The 14,202-nt window shown below is 47.6% G+C and overlaps 1 protein-coding gene across 1 annotated transcript; it reads left to right on the plus strand.

The window, feature by feature from the left end:
* The first annotated feature begins 351 nt into the window (after positions 1–351).
* LOC120105232 lies at positions 352–1,539 on the plus strand. Its single transcript, XM_039117515.1, has one exon. It carries the CDS (start codon positions 547–549, stop codon positions 1,465–1,467), a length of 921 nt encoding a protein of 306 aa, XP_038973443.1. The 5' UTR covers positions 352–546; the 3' UTR covers positions 1,468–1,539.
* The last annotated feature ends 12,663 nt before the right edge of the window (positions 1,540–14,202 follow it).

Below are 14,202 nucleotides of genomic sequence, written 5' to 3' on the forward strand. Positions count from 1 at the left end.
TTTCAGTGATGTTGCTTGAACCAAGTTTTCTATGAGCGAAAATTTTTTTGGTAGTTTTTTCTGTTTCCTTTTCAACACATGCATACTTACTACCGCATATCCAATTTCTGTAGTTTTATGAGCATTCATTTTTTGATCTCTGAAAGATTCCTCACCAGCAATCTCTCTCTCTCTCTCTCTCTCTCTCTCTCTGTGTGTGTGTGTGTGTGTGTGTGTGTGTGTGTGGTGTAACTATGTTTTTCCGTTGTGTGCCAACAGATACAACAAGGTGAAAACCAAGAAAAAGGTGCAGAACAATCAGGTCGCATGGCCATTAGATTGAAGCGAATCTGAGAGTTCTCCTCTACTGTTACAACTATTGCTTTTGGGGTGCTAATGACATTTATTTTTGGATATTGCCGGCATGCAATCGGAGATGCCCATAGCCTCAAACTCATCATTAGCTCTTTCGTCACCTTCTCGACTTTTTTATCTGGACTAATCCTGATGTTGCTCACCTTGAATTTGCTCACTCTCAATCATCCCAATACTAGAAGAAAACAGTATATGGCTGTCGTGGTTCTCGCGTACGTTTCTAGTGTCCTCTTAACTTTGACCAGCCTTAGTCTTTTAGTTCTCTTACCCAAGAAATATGCCATTCTGGCTTTTATTCTACTTCCAATTGTAGTGATCGTCGGCCTGCTCATTTACTACAACGGACTTCAACTAGACGAAGCAGACATTATCGCTGGTTATGAAGGTCAGAAAGCCGAGTTAAAGCGCTCCTCAAAGCTCTCCTCAAGTGTTACTACCCTCTCTTTCGGGGGAATGGTTGGATCTATCTCTGGTTATACGAAAAATGTTTCTGATCTAGCCCGTAAACCCCATATTAATGTTGGTTTCTTCATCATCTTCACCACCTCTTTGTCTGGCCTTTTCTCGATATTGCTTGCCTTGGTACTGCCAAGTCTTAATAGTCCAATCACCAGACAACGCCTGATTACCTTCACCAAATTCTTTAGCTATTTCTTGTTAATGTTGCAAGCAATGACAGCGATTGCGTTCTCCCATGTATTCCTTGAGGAATTTGTCTTGCCAGCTTTTTTCCCGACAATTCTTGGAGCCATGGTCTGGTTTGCTATGGAATTTGGCCTTGAGACGCCAACAAAGCATGGCCATTGTGTGGCAAGTCTGGAAGTCATCGAGCTCAAACTCACCTCTATGGTCTCTACCTCGGTTACATCTATCACCTTTGTTGGAATTGCGACTATATTCACAGGGTACATTGGAAGCCAGGCCGACAGTCTCCACCTCAACAGTTGCGTATTCCTCATGCTCTCAGCTTTTATTTCTGGCTTAAGCCTGATGGTGCTTACGTTCAGGCCTCCGAACACAAGAAGTTCCATTATGGTTGTCAGGATGTTAACTTGCTGCACCATTGGGTTGCTGGCTTTGGCAGCGCTAGATGTTATCCTTCTAGTAGTTTGATGATTCAGAGATATCTTGTATATAGATATGTATATTCTTTATATAAATATACTGTTGGTGATCATATTCTCCTCTGGCTGTAGCCTAATTGAATGAAGCCTTTATTGTCTTCCAACCAAGTCTCTCCATCTTTGTTACATGCTTTTAGACTACGGTAAATCTCCATCCATCAGCACCATTAAGAGCCCTTGGAGCTATCTCGATCTGCTTGGTTCAATCACCTCATTGAGCTATTATACTCCATTGTTCTCACCATCATTAGCATGACTTATGGAGCAGCACTCGCTCCCATTTGGTAACAGACCTCAGGGACTACTTGGCAAGAGCAAAAGATAATTCCCACGGTTCTTAACTGTTTGACAAATTGTTACAAGGAAGACTTCCTTGTCTAAGTGCCGAGTTCAATGCTTTTTGCTGCCTTTTTCACTTGCTATCATCAATTCAAAATGTTTCTTTCACCGTATGCAAAGACTCCATATTCAGAAGCTATGCATGCGCTTGATCGATCTACAACTTAATTGGCTGCGTACATGCCAAGTATTCGTTAGTTTATCACATAGGTGCTTCTTATATTGTGTAGAAACTGATGGACCAAGAAGCTCGAAAACAGGGGAGAACAGAAGAAAGACTTCCGATTGCTATTCACTACTTGAATGAATACTCTTACACGATCCCAATTACACATATATATAACTATGTTCTGTTACAACTGAATAACGAAATTAATAACCAACTAACTACGATGAACAGTATTAACTGAAACAAGGAAACCAGTTAACTCTCAGCCAAAGTTCAGCTCAGCGGAGTCCTGAGCTTAACTGATCTTTGAAGCTTGAGTCACAACACTCTCCCTCAAGATGGAGCGTACAAATTATGGACACCCATCTTGCGAATCAAGTTGTAAATCTGGCAGCTCCAAGTGGCTTTGTAAGTAGATCAGCAAGTTGAAAGGTGCCGGATACATGAAGACTTTGAATTGTTCCTGCTTGAAGCTTATCCCTTACAATGTGGCAATCAATCTCAATGTGCTTCATTCTTTCATGAAATACTGGATTGGAAGCTATATGGATCGCTGCTTGATTGTCACAGAACAACAATGCCGGCTTTGTATGTTCCACATCCAAGTCTTTAAGAAGATTCAACAGCCATGTAACTTCACAGCAAGTAGAGGCCATAGAGCGATACTCTGCTTCGGCTGAAGATCTTGAAACTGTACGCTGCTTCTTTAATCTCCATGAAATGAGTGATTCACCAAGGCAGATGCAGAAGCCTGTGACCGACTATGTGTATCCGAGCAGGCTGCCCAGTCAGCATCACAGAATGCCTTTAGATAAAGTTCAGATTTCGATGGAAAGAACAACCCCTGTCCCGGTGTGGCATTTAAATATCTCAATACATGATAAGCAGCTTCTAAGTGTGGCTATTTAGGTGAATCTAGGAATTGGCTCAATACTTGCACAGAATAATTCAAATCCGGTCTTGTTATGGTGAGACATAGCAGCCAACCTATCAATCTTCTATAAACAACAGGGTCTTCAATCGGTTTCCCTTCAAACCGACTCAACTTCTAGTTTTGCATCATTGGGCATTTTGCCGGTTTCGAACTGAGGTATCCTGCATCTTCAAGAACTTCCAATGTATACTTTCGTTGACAAGTGGATATTCCATGTGAGCTTCTAGCAATCTCGAGTCCAAGGAAGAACTTCAAAGTTCCCAAGTCTTTGAGTTTGAATTGTGCATCAAGGACCTACTTAAGATGATTTATGTAGACAATGTCATTACCTGCAATTATTATGTCATCCACATACACAAGTATGGCAGTGTATAAGCAGCCATTTCTCTTTATAAACAAGGAGTAATCGGCTTTAGATTGAGTAAAACTATGAAAAGTGATGAACGAAGATAGTTTTGCAAACCATTGTCTTGAAGCTTGCCTTAACCCGTATATGGATTTGTTTAGTCGACAAACCATCCGCTTCCCTTTCTCCCCCTGCTGCTTATAACCAGGAGGCAGATTCATGTATACCTCCTCATTCAAGTCACAATATAGAAAGGCATTGTTAACATCAAGTTGGTACAAGTGCCAACCCTTAACTGTTGCAATTGCTAAAAGTATTTTCACAGTAACCAACTTGGCAACTAGGAAAAATGTGTCATGATAGCCAATTCCGGCTTGTTGAGTATATCCCTTTACAACTAATCTTGTTTTCCTCCTTTATTCAGTTCCATCCGCTTTGAATTTTCGTTTGTAAACCTATTTATGGTCAATTGGCTCTTTTCCTTCTGGCAATTCAGTAATAGTCCAAGTGTTATTTGCAATGAGGGCCTTTAATTCAGCATCCATGGCTTCACACCACTCAGGGAACATGGAGGCTTCAGCATAACCTTTTGGATCAACTGAGGATGAAATGGACAAAGCAAAGGTCCGGTGGGGTGAAGAGAGCCTTTCATAATTCAGAAATTTTGAGATGTCATGAGCCTTTCTTGATTTTGTATGGGGCATTTGCTGTTGAATGAATGATTGAGAGTGGGAAGTAGACGATGCCAAACTGTAATGGTACTCCTTGAGGTAAGTAGGGGGATGTTTCAGTCTAGAGGATCTTCTAACTTGCTGATTGGGAGGAGGAATGGTTGGTTGCACTAATGAAGGGTTGAGTCTAGAGGACCTTCTAAGAATCTGACTAGAAGGCTGATCATAAGGTTGATTTGGTGGCTGATCTGTGGGTAGTATTGTGGTAGGAGAGTGTGGAAGAGGAATTGAAGAGTGAGGGATGAATTTGAGTATGCCATCGGGCGTGCCATTAGGCGTGCCAGTAGGTTTACCGGCTGCTAAATTATGGGTGCCGGTGTCTTGTGTGGGGTGTTGCTTTGAAACAACAAACTTATACTCACTTCGTGCAATGGAATGTGGGGAGAATATAGTGTCATGAGATGAAAGATCCAATGTATAGGAAGTAATGTTGTGTTGAAATGGAAACACAAACTCATGGAATACAACATCTCGGAAAATGATCACTGTCTTGGTCTGAATGTCATAAACTGATGTAGCACCAGTACGGGGGAAGAGGAGAAGAAGGAAGAACAAGAGAAGGAGAAGGAAGAAGAGGTTGTAGAGACGCAGGAAGAATAGAGAAGGAGAGGAGAAGAAGAGAAGAAAGAACGTAGGGAAAAGAAATTCTTAATCATTCATTAAACCCTAATCATGAAAATAGTTCCCTATATATAGGGCCCAAATACACAACTTGCATAAACCCCCCTTACACAGAAATAAATCCTAATGAACCCACAAATAACACAAATAAGCCCTAAAATGCAAATAAGCCCAGAAATAAAATAAACCACAAATAAACCCTAGAATGCAAATAAGCCCAAAAATAAAATAATAAAATAAATATGCAAATAAACGAGTCTGGCTCAATCCGGGGGCTCAGGATCATCTGGATGAAGGGCTCTGATGTCCCCATCAACTCCTCCCGGGTGAGAAAAACTCGACCCCGTCGAGTACAGGTCTGGCCGGCTGTCGTACTGCTCCAGAAGATCGGGGTCAATGCGCTGCAACTGTGCTTTGGAAATCCACGTCACATCAGACTTTGGTCGACCTTTCCACCGAACAAGGTAACGTTGGTAACCACCGTTCCTGCTTGAAATAACCTGCTCATCCAATATATGTTCTATTTGTTCTCTGCGTGCATGAAATTTGGGAGGTGGTGGCTCAACAGCAGGTAATAGGGCAGGGTGTCCAACATGGGCAGGTATAGCAATAAAGGGGTCAGAAGGTAGGAATATTATCTTTTTGTATGGGACTAAATCTTCAATATTAAATGTCGCACTAATCCCATAGTCATCAGGAAGATCCACAACATATGCATTCGAACTGGTTTTCTTTAAGATTTTGAACTGTTCTGCACTACAAATTTGCAATTTCTTAAACGTTTCCGAAGAAAGTCGTTCAAACCTAATTCTTATCATGATGTAATCTCTTTCACTTAACTCATTATAACGTCTGTGTAAATCAGCAAAGGATTTATATTTTAAGTTATTAAAGTGACTACAATTGCTGATTTTTCGATGCAATGAATGTGGATGTGATACAATTAATTGTGCAGACTCAAAGACTCTATACTGATGAGACATGAAAAACAGGTCTATGGGTTGCCTAGGTTTGTAATCATGCACTACTTCGAATGGACTCATACCTATGGACTTGTTAACCGAACTATTACATGCAAACTCAACTGTCGGTAACATTAAATTCCAGGTCCTAGCATATGCATTCGGTCTGAGCCTATGATGTAGAAGGTTGGGCAGAGATGCTCCGGGAACTAGATCGATTGCGCGTTGGATATCATGCATTGGAGAAAGTGCATCCGGAAGATCATCAGGGAGTGCATCATGAAACTCCTCTAGAAGGGAAACTACTACCGGAGAATGTTCAAGGTTGGACTCCGCATGGGTAACTTTAGCTACAAGTGCCAATTCAGATGATTGGCTCTCAATATCTGTCACTACCTCTTCCACAGTTGTGATGTGAAGTGGCTTGGTTGTACTTAGATCACTAGTCTCCCTTTGGGAATCATTTTGGACAAAGTCTAATTCTGTAAGTTCGTCTTCAAAGTCTTCTTCATAGTCTTCTATATTTGGTTCATAGACTTCTTCGACATATTCGGCCTCTTGGTTCCTAACTTCTGGTTCAGTAATCGAGTAGGTTTTAGTGGAACATTGGGGCGCTATGTGGCCGAATTGTTGACACCTAGAGTATTGGGTTTGGTGCCTAGGAGAGTGGGGAAGGACTACAGGTGGTGCGACCAAACCGATTTTAGGTTGGGCTGTAACAGGGGTTGGCGATTTAGGGGTCCTAGAATTTTGCACGAGCTCACGGATCTCTTGTGTGAATTCCTTGTATCCAGCCCGTATGGCAACGATCTGTTCCTTGATAGACCTCAAAATGTCGGAATTCATGGTAGTTACAGGGGTTTTAGGTTGACTGAAATAGTACTCCATATCACTACAGGTTGACATGCAATGATGACACTAGGTGATGATGTGAAATACAGTGTCACTAATGAAACCCTAGTAACTATGATGTAGGACCAAATTTGATGCAGGACAACCTACTAATGCAATCTATTATGATTTCAGAAATCAGCAAGTCTTCACAATAATAACTTAAAATTTAAATGTTGCTGATTTTTACTTCGGTTATTCAGAATTAAGGATTAAGATTATTCAATTTAAGAAATTAGATTGCAATCAAGGAGTACAGTTGTTCTGATCCTAAATCAATCTGATCGAAGAATGTTGAGAAGCATCCAGTTGTTAGGGTGTGCTAATTTAATATCTAGATTTTAAAAAGCGAATAGGATGGGTTTGAAAGTAGATGTTTTAGGTTTTGCAGTTTGACAAGAAAGTAAGTTTTCAAAATAGGACTGTCATGCAAGAGAACTAGAACATAATTAGATAAACAAGCCCAAGAAAAGTAGAAACCTACCACCTGTCGTGAAGTAGTCGACCAAAATCGTTTGCTCGTGGCTTCCCAAGCAGTGGAGACGATGACACAGTGCCGACACTCAGTGGGGGCTGATTGCTGAATTCGAGCTGTTCAGTTGAAATGGACACTAAGAGGATGCTGCTGTGGGCCTGTAGTAGTTGTACAGTGTGAGCCTGAAAGGTCTGCAGCCCTGTTGCTGCAGTTGGCCCATGTAATGAAAAAAAAAAGGAGGGTGGAGTGGTATGGCCCTGTTGAAGAAGAGGCCTGTTGGGCCCTGAGTGCAAATGGAATCGGCGGCCCGCGAAGGTAAGGGGCAAGCGGGGTCTGTGCAGTTGGAAGAGAGGGTGGGGCACGGCACGGTGGAACCGGCTTGGGTGTTAGCAGCGCCGGCACGGGCGGAGCCCAGGCGGCTGTTTTCCGCCGTCCTACGCTGGAGATGGAGGCCGAGAAAAGGAAGATGGCGGCGACACGGCGCTGTGGGCGGCACCGTGGACGGCGCTGTGGGCGGTGGCCGAACGGGAGGCGACGACAGAAGCGGTGGAGCACGGGCGGCGGCGGCAGAAAAGGGGTAGCAGCTGGGAGAGGATGGCGGCGCTCTGCAAGGCTGCGGTCGGCCGCGGAGAAGGAGGCGCTTGGAGGTCGAGGGCGCACGGCGGCGGGCGCGGCGGTGTAGGTGGAGGCAGCGCTTGGCGACGGCGGCGGCGCGGCGGGGACCGGGCGGCGGATCGGCGTCGGCAGGGCGGCGCTGCGGCGAAGAAGAGGGCAGATGAACAGTTACCCCTCTTTTCTTTTCTTTTCTTTTTTTTTCTTTTTTTTTCTTTTTTTTTGCACGCACGTGTAGTCACGTGCACTGGGTTTTTTTTTTCTTTCTTTGTTTTTTTTTTCTTTTTTTTTTTTTTCTCCGGAACGGGTCCGGGCTAGTGGGGCGGCTAACGGGTCTGATACTTACCCGTTAATCTGTTCCCAACCTCCCGACCGTTTCGGGAGGGTTTCCGACCTTCGCTGCGGCGGCCGCGGAAAGGAGGGACGGGCGGCGGCTGCGGATCGGCCGTAGGGGACGGCGACGGAGCTCGAGACCGCGGCTCTGTGGTCGGCGGGGACAGGCGGCGGCCAATCACGGCGGCGGGCGGCCTCTTCCCGGATCGGGTGGAGGGCGTCCGAGGCTGTCACAGGGCGGTGGTGGGCGGCGGCTGGTCACAACTCCGGCAGTCTGTGGCTTCCGGCGCCGCGTCGCAGGCGGCTGCTCTTTGGGCGCCGTTGGCGGTGAGTGGGGTGAAGGCGGCCGCGGGTGTGACGGGGAAGGGAGGCGTGCGGGCTGGTGCGAACAGGTTTGAGAGGGGGAAGCGGGTTCGTGGTGTGAACGAGGGAAGAAGAGGCTGGATCGTGGCTTTAGCAACAGGGGCAAAACCAGCCTGGCTCTGATACCAAGTTGATGTAGCACCAGTACGGGGGAAGAGGAGAAGAAGGAAGAACAAGAGAAGGAGAAGGAAGAAGAGGTTGTAGAGACGCAGGAAGAATAGAGAAGGAGAGGAGAAGAAGAGAAGAAAGAACGTAGGAAAAAGAAATTCTTAATCATTCATTAAACCCTAATCATGAAAATAGTTCCCTATATATAGGGCCCAAATACACAACTTGCATAAACCTCCCTTACACAGAAATAAATCCTAATGAACCCACAAATAACACAAATAAGCCCTAAAATGCAAATAAGCCCAGAAATAAAATAAACCACAAATAAACCCTAGAATGCAAATAAGCCCAAAAATAAAATAATAAAATAAATATGTAAATAAACGAGTCTGGCTCAATCCGGGGGCTCAGGATCATCTGGATGAAGGGCTCTGATGTCCCCATCATAAACCCTATATGCCTTCATGCCATGGGGATACATAATGAAAATACATTGTTTGGCCCTAGGGTCAAATTTTGATCTATGTCTTCGTACAGTAGAAACATAGCATAAGCAACCTAACACCCTTAAATGTGCATAAGAGGGTTTTGAAGAAAATAATACTTCATATGGGGATCGATTAGAGAGTTTTGGTGCTGGAATTCTGTTTATGAGGTAAACAACGGTTAGAACACAATTACCCCAGAAATTTAAAGGCAGATTGGCTTGAAATCTCAATGCTCTAGCAACATTGAGAAGGTGTTTATACTCTATTGGGGAGTTTCACACAGCTAAGTTGGTGAGTGATTCCCTTTGATGCATAAAAACCTATCATGTTAAATTCTTTTCCATTGTCTGATCTGATTACTTTTATTTTAGCAAAGAACTGTACCTCAAATTGCATAAGGTATACCCAAATTGCTCTGCTAAAATCATCCACGATAGTAAGGAAGTACCTGGAACCATCAAGTGCAGGTGTGGAAAAAGGTTCCCATATGTCACAATGGATCAGTTCAAAGGCAATGTTTGAACTATGGCCTGTATGAAAAAAGCTTAGTCTTTGTTGTTTAGCCAGAGGGCAAATGGCACAATGATTATTCACACCAATGTGTATCTCAGGTATAGACTTATTCAACATGCTAAGTCGAGGAAAGAATAAGTGTCCTAGCCTACAGTGCCATAGATCAAAAGCATGACAAGCATCAACCAAATTTGCAGAGGAATACAATGAGGAAGACATGGAAGTTTTGGCAATAGGAAAAGGTATCGTTGCTGTACCAGCAGCAGAAGAGGAAGCCTTTGCAGTACTAGCAGCGTGACTATCGTCTACTTGAAGATGGTAGAGGCCATCTTCAAATTTTTCCATTCCAATCGTTGTCAATTCAACATGCCCTGTATGAAATAGAATTTTGACAAGAAAATCAGGCAACATTGATGCATTTCTATCAGTTTGCTGGCTAAAATGAGATTGAAAGAGAAGCGGAACACAAAGGGCATCCTTTAGAGTGAGGAATCTGAAAATTCTGACTAATCCTGTGTGGGTCACGGGCATTCTCTCCCCCGTAGGAAGTTTAACAGTGGCACTTACATTGGATTCGATGGTAGAAAAGGAGGTTGAACACACCATGTGGTTCGTGGCTCCAGTGTCAATGATCCAAGGGATATGTGCTTGATTTTGAGCAAAAGTGCCCATTGAACAAGTAAGGTTACTTGAGAAGCCAGGTGCTGCTGACTTGATTTGTAAAATCCCGACCTGATTCCTCGATGGCTAGCTGTGATAGCCTTTGTGCAGCAGTGCTCGTCTCATGGGACTGCAATTAAGGCTGTAGGATTGAGAGGATCTTGTAACACTGATCCGGGGTGATGGTGACCTTAGAGAGCTCAGGTAAGGATTCTGGTGTTGAAGTGTAGAAAATTTGGTTTGCCACAGAAGAAGAGGCCCTTCCCTTCCCTTTTGTCAAACTGAAATCGGGTGGAAATCCATGGAGTCTATCGCATTTTTTTTTGTATGACTCAATTTTCCACTGTGACTACACATGGGTCTTTCCTTTCTGCGGATTTGGTTCTTTTGAATGGATTTCGAGCTAGAGGTAAGAAATTGGCATTGTTTGTGAGCTGAATCATCACAAGATTTACTAATAAAAGCTGAGGCTTCGAAAATTTGGGTCATAGCCGCAGTTACCTCACGTTGTCTCTCTTCTTGAAGAACGAGAGAAAACACCTTGTTGATGGGTGGTAAGGGATCCATCAGCAGGATCTGTCCACGAACATGCACTTGAAAAGGAATCATCCAATCACATCAATAATTGGATGGCTTGCTCTTTAGATTGATACTCGCTTGGGTGCCGAGGTCTAAGATTGGCCAATTCTTCCTAGAGTCCTTTCAAATGGGTGAAGTAAGAAATCACACTGCCATGATTCTGGGAAAGAGATGAAATCACCTTTGTAGTTAGTAGATTCTTGGGCCATTGCTCTGGCTGAATCTCTTCTTCAGATCAAGCCAAATTTCTTGTGTTGTTTCCATGTAGATGTTGCTGGTGCTCATCTCCTTCGGTATGGAATTCAAGATCTATGCAGATACAATCATATTACATCTCCTCCAAACCGCATGGTATGTGTTGCTGGTGGTCCAAACCGAGAACGATTGGCACTGCGGTGTGAACGGGGTTCCGTCTGAGTTGTCTTGGTTGGTGTTGGTTGCGCTCCACCTTCCGCCAAGAAACCTGCAAACAAGCCTTGCACCACCACCAGGGTGGTGATGGCCCTCCGACGGTCAAGTCAGAGGAGATTGGAGGAGGAGGAGAGGTGATAATCGCAAGTAAGAGAGTGCTCTGGGAGATATTGCTCACCTCCCCCCTTTCTCCTCCCAGCCGCATATATACCTGGCTGGGGGGTCTCTCAGGGGGGTTCGTTATCGTGGGGCACGATGGTGTGGCCACTGACATGGCCGTTACAGGGCGTCGTGGAGCAGCACCGGGTACGGCCACGTCAGGGCATAGTGGGGCTCCGCTTTGCACGGTTGATGCAGGAGATCGTGGAGCAGCAGCGGATACAGCCGTTGCAGGGAGTAGCGGAGCAGGAGGCCGCGGCGTGCCTCTGGGGAATAGCCTGTCGTTATCAGGAGATCTCCGACTCGGGGTCGGAGCGCTGGATCAAGGGGCAGCCGACTCGGGGTCGGGCTGCGGAGCCGAGGATGTCCGACTCGGGGTCGGATTGCTGGATCAAAGGGCAGCCGACTCGGGGTCGGGCTGCGGAGCCGAGGATGTCCGACTCGGGGTCGGATTGCTGGATCAAAGGGCAGCCGACTCGGGGTCGGGCTGCGGAGCCGAGGATGTCCGACTCGGGGTCGGATTGCTGGATCAAAGGGCAGCCGACTCGGGGTCGGGCTGCGGAGCCGAGGATGTCCGACTCGGGGTCGGATTGCTGGATCAAAGGGCAGCCGTAGTCTTCCTGGGCGCGCGTGCCGGTCACGTGGGGCATGGCGGCTTATTTCCCCCGTAACAGTAGCCCCCCACTTCCGAGTCTGGAACCAGAAGGGGAACAGGTGAAGGGAGTGATGTTTCGGGATTGCCGCCGTTCCTCGGAGAGGCGCGCGCGCTTCGAGCTCCCCGCCCTTTTTATGGCGTATGGCGGTTATTGCCGACCTGGCAGTCTGAGGATTTCGGCGGACATCCTTCCTTAATGGTGTCGATTCGCCTTTGGGGCGCGAGCGACCCTTCGGCAGTCAGGCGTCCTCTGGCGTCATCGAGGCGTCACTTGCCTTTCCGCCTATTTAATCGGGGGCCTTTCTCCGTCCGTCTTCTTCTTTACAGATATTTTCAAGTTTCCCCTTTGCGCTGCTGTTGCTGCCGTCGAACTGTTTACTTGTTTCTCCTTTGGCGCTCTCGGAGCCGTTCTTACCTCTTTTCCGGTGAGTTTTCCCCATTCTTCTATTTAGGGCTCTCCATACTTTTCCCTCTTATACTAGTGTACTCCAGTCGCTCCGGTCTTTCCCCCCTTCCGGTCCCCGTCCTAACCGTAGGTTTATTGGCCATTAGGAATGGGCGAAGTGAGAGCAGACCAAATTAAGTCGGAGCTGGTCGCCACAGATTTAGACAGACTCGTGGCTCGGTACCACCTTCCCGAGGCCTGCAACGCCACGCTCCCGGGGCCTGAGGAGAGGATGTCCCATCCTCCTCCAGGGAAGATCGCCATCAATGAGGGCATTCTCCAGGCCGGGTTCCGCTTTCCCCCTTCGGACTTGGTCATGCAGGTGCTACGGGATTTAAGAGTGGCACCGACGCAACTGGTGCCGAACTCGTGGCGGGCCCTGACGGTCTTCCAGGTTCTCTGCTGTATGCACGAGATCCCCGCCACCCTGAATGTTTTTTGGGAGTTCTACAGCCTGAGCGGCCACCCCCAGGACAAAGGGTGGTGGTGCTTCGCAGCGCGGCGAGGATGCGGCCTTGTCAAGGAGGCTCCTACCTCCATTCACAAATGGAAGGAGCGCTTCTTTTTTGTTGATGCAGATCCCTCTTGGGAAATCAGGGCGACCTGGGAGACCCCGATGAAGTCTCCGATCGGCCTATCGAGACTGTCAAGGGAGGAGTCCGATGGCTTGGCCGCCTTGAAGGGGTTGGTTGCCGAGGGCCAGCTCCCCCCGGTGGCCCGCCTTATTTCCGAGGATACTTTGGTGAATGTCGGTCTGAGCTCGGTCCCCACCGACCGTGAGTCCGCCACCGATTCTTTCTTGACTTTTTCCCTTCTTTCGTCCCGTTCTTTCCTTTGGTTTCTCCGTCTCCGACTATCCCGTCCTTTTTGCAGAGATCGACGACGTCATGCGGTCGGTGAAGACAAAGGCTGTTGGTAGGGCGTCCCTGCTGGAAGCAGCCCAGAGGAGGAAACGAGCTCTTCCGAGCGGGGCCCCACCGGCGAAGAGGTCCCGTAAGGAGGTGCCTCCGACGCCGACCGACGAGTCCGGGCCCACCGAACAGGGAGACGTCGTGGGCACGGACCGGCAGCTGACGCTGTATCAGCCCTCCGGTGGTAAGATTGCCGCTACTCCGGAGGTATCATCCGAGCCTGCCCGAGACGGACGGGTCGGACGTGATCGGTCCCCGACCCGGCCTTCGACTCGGTCGGCTCCTGATGACTCGAGGAGGGACGCGCCGAGGCCCCGACCGAGCGGGACCTTATCAATTCCTGGGGTGACCCCCGCCCCGAGCGCGATCGGCCGGACTCTTCCCCAGGCGATGGATAGGGGTAAGGCTGCAGAACCACCGTCCGGCTCTGGGGAGAAATCGGGGTCTGCCTTCACTACCGATGGCGCCCGAAATCTCATCGAAACAGTGCTGCTGGAGAAGGACCGTCGGCGGGTCCGGGAGTTGGAGGTCTCTGACGTTGGGGCTGCCAGCTGTGTCTGTCTCATGTCGGTGAGTGTTCTTCTGGCCGCTTTTCACCATTTATTGGCTCTGTTGTTCTCCGCCTGACTCCCTTATTTTTCCTATTTCTTAGCTCGCCCAGTACATGATCCGTCTGGAGGAGTGCTACAAGGAACAGGCGGGGCTTCTGGCGAAGGCCGAGGACCGGCTGAAAGCAGTGGAAAAGGGAGGCCAGGCTGTGGCAGGCAGGACGACCGGGGACTTCGAGGCGAGGCTCCGGGAGGCCGAAGAGCGGGCACTCGGCTTTGCTGCCCTCGAGAAGCAACTGTTGGAGGCTCAGGAGCAGCTCAAGGTTGCCTCGGGTCTCGAGGGCGAGGTCAAGAAGGCGGATGAGCGGGCCAAGAAGCAGTCCCGGAAGGCTGCCGACTACCGGGAGAGGTGGGAGAAGGCCCAGCGGTCAGCCGACAACGCCCGCAACCGAATCCGGTCTCTTGAAG

This window comes from Phoenix dactylifera, unplaced genomic scaffold (genome assembly GCF_009389715.1).
Source record: "Phoenix dactylifera cultivar Barhee BC4 unplaced genomic scaffold, palm_55x_up_171113_PBpolish2nd_filt_p 000240F, whole genome shotgun sequence".
NCBI classification, from domain to species: Eukaryota; Viridiplantae; Streptophyta; class Magnoliopsida; order Arecales; family Arecaceae; genus Phoenix; species Phoenix dactylifera.